The sequence below is a fragment of the Sprattus sprattus genome (genome assembly GCF_963457725.1).
Source record: "Sprattus sprattus genome assembly, chromosome: 3".
Taxonomy (NCBI): Eukaryota; Metazoa; Chordata; class Actinopteri; order Clupeiformes; family Clupeidae; genus Sprattus; species Sprattus sprattus.
Window position 1 is genome coordinate 54,809,480 of NC_137922.1, and position 2,500 is coordinate 54,811,979.

Consider the following 2,500-nt stretch of genomic DNA (forward strand, 5'->3'; position numbering starts at 1 on the left):
TCTCAAGAGAGAAATACACCTCAGGATACAACCATGTGTTGTGTGCAGAGACTAAAGAGGCAATGCATCTGTCAGTGTTATGCACGCCTCTGCTACCTTATATATGATAATACGTATGATCTGTAGTCTAGAGTCTATGCCAGTGTAATACACATGTGCTCACTAAAGAGGCTTTACATCTGTCAGTGTTATGCACGCTTCTGCTAGAGTGAGAAATATATTTTATATATATATGATACATATATATATAGTGCGCAGAGACTAAAGAGGCTATGCATTTGTCAGTGTAATAACATGTGCTCACTTAAGAGGCTATGCACATGTCAGTGTAGTACTATGTGCTCACTACAGAGGCTATGCACATGTCAGTGTAGTACTATGTGCTCACTACAGAGGCCATGCATTTGTCAGTGTAATACACATGTGCTCACTTAAGAGGCCATGCATTTGTCAGTGTAATAACATGTGCTCACTTAAGAGGCCATGCATTTGTCAGTGTAATAACATGTGCTCACTTAAGAGGCCATGCATTTGTCAGTGTAATAACATGTGCTCACTTAAGAGGCCATGCATTTGTCAGTGTAATACACATGTGCTCATTAAGGAGGCTATGCATTTGTCAGTGTAATACACATGTGCTCACTAAGGAGGCTACACATGCGCTCATATCCATAAGAAGACAACACCCAAAACTGGAAGGTCAGAGGTGACAAACTTACTTTATGGCCCATCCTTTCCACTTGACAAGATACTCGATACAACCCTGAAAATCACAACAACGGCTTAGGATTGTATGAAACTAAACTGAAAGCACTCATAACATTAATTAATTCATTCCTTATGAGAATGAATACTTGTTTCTGTGCTACAGCGTACCATGCGAATATGATCATCAGTAATACTACTACTACTATTATTATTATTATTAGTAGTAGTAATAATAATAATAGTAATAACAATAATAATAACAATGCTTTTTTTATTTAAAAGCGCCTTTCAAAGTCGATTCAGAGCGACGTAACAGTTGACAAACATCAGGAAAGTCGCAATGAACTACAATAAAATCAAATTAACCAAGTCCCCCTTAAAAAAATTAAAAATCGAAATAATAGGAGGAAATTAAATAATTCAAAGTAAACCACTTAACAGAGAGCAATTTCACGTTAAAAGAAAAACTGTCACTGAACTATTTATGAACTACTAGTTAATGAACAGTAACTGAATCTATCTCTGTCACCATAGCCTACATATGTTAAACAGTTTTCCCACTCTCGGCAGAATTATCTTTCCCTGCGTTCAGAATAAAATGTATTATTTATTATTCAAGAGTAAAATTCTCAGTCCCACTCGCATAGCATACTCTTTCCGGTCTGGGCTTTGACAAAATTAGCAAGCCAGACAGACACAAAACAGCTGGCGACGTCATAACGCTAGCCAGCCAGCCGGCTAGCCTCACAAATCTTACAACTAGTCAGTAGTGCCGAAATAGCTAGCTTATTACGAATGATTGAACTACATTTTACCATATTCTGTAGTTAGCTAACCATTTAAGTAGCAAATGGTTCACCCAAAAGTTCACCCAGCCATGCAATGTTTACAAACAGGACGACCAGCAACCACACACAGTCACCGACAATAACACGTTGAATTGAACATTTTAGCTGGCTAACGTTAGCCACTTGCTGTCAAGGAGCTTATCTCTGTCTCCAGAGTAACATAGGCGACGACGGCAAAACGAAAACAGCTAGCAGAGATAGCAAACACATTCAAATAGCATGCAAAGCTTGCCTTCCGAACGCGGCGCTTAAGGATGGCCTCCGCGGCGAAGACACGGTCCGCGGCTGCGGAGGACTCCATTCTCTCCGCTGACGGCTGCTGGCAAACTGCGGCGGGCCGACTGTGCGGAAGTGTTCCGCAGCGTAGCAGTGGAAGGGGAAACCAGACGGAGCTCAGTGTAACTTGAAACAGGCACACAGGCTACCCCATGTGGGTCTGGACTGGAGTTGCCTTGCCCCCCCAATCCACCCCTTTGTTTCCCTGGTAACGGGATGGGGCTGCAGAGAAGTTGACATGGGCTGTTCAGGAGCTGGCCTGGCCTGTCTCGCAGCTGCCGCGGTCGTTGTTGAGAAATTATTGCCAGAGTTGTAAAATAATCTGGACTTTGATCCCAAAGCACATGCTACAGTGTTCTTTGTCCTTTTACAAACACACTACTATGGAAGTTATTTTCCAAATAACTTGCTGAAAATATGTTGCGTCTTGCCTTAAGTAAGGATCTGTGGTCGGGTTATTGCAATTGGTGTGTTAACAAATTAATACAAAAAACGTATAACAACGATAAAAAAGCATTTTTAGTCACTGGTGTCTGCCAAGTGGACCTATCTGATCAGACCTGCATTCCCCCACACACACTTTCTCCGTCTTTTGACACCTGGTGGAAGTATATGACATAATGAGACATTAGTTTGGTCAAGGAAGACTCTCCAGACTTCCCTTCATT

At 41.5% G+C, this 2,500-nt stretch overlaps 1 protein-coding gene across 1 annotated transcript in view; it reads right to left on the reverse strand.

The window, feature by feature from the left end:
* Positions 1–1,857, reverse strand: part of cbx6b (chromobox homolog 6b) — a gene marked incomplete at both ends in the record, with an annotated part of 8,458 nt that extends 6,601 nt beyond the window's left edge. Inside the window, 2 exons of the mRNA XM_080835583.1 lie at positions 720–763; positions 1,789–1,857. Coding sequence (XP_080691709.1) covers positions 720–763; positions 1,789–1,857 — 113 coding nt within the window. The remainder of the gene's footprint in view (positions 1–719; positions 764–1,788) is intronic.
* Between the last annotated feature and the right edge of the window lie 643 nt (positions 1,858–2,500).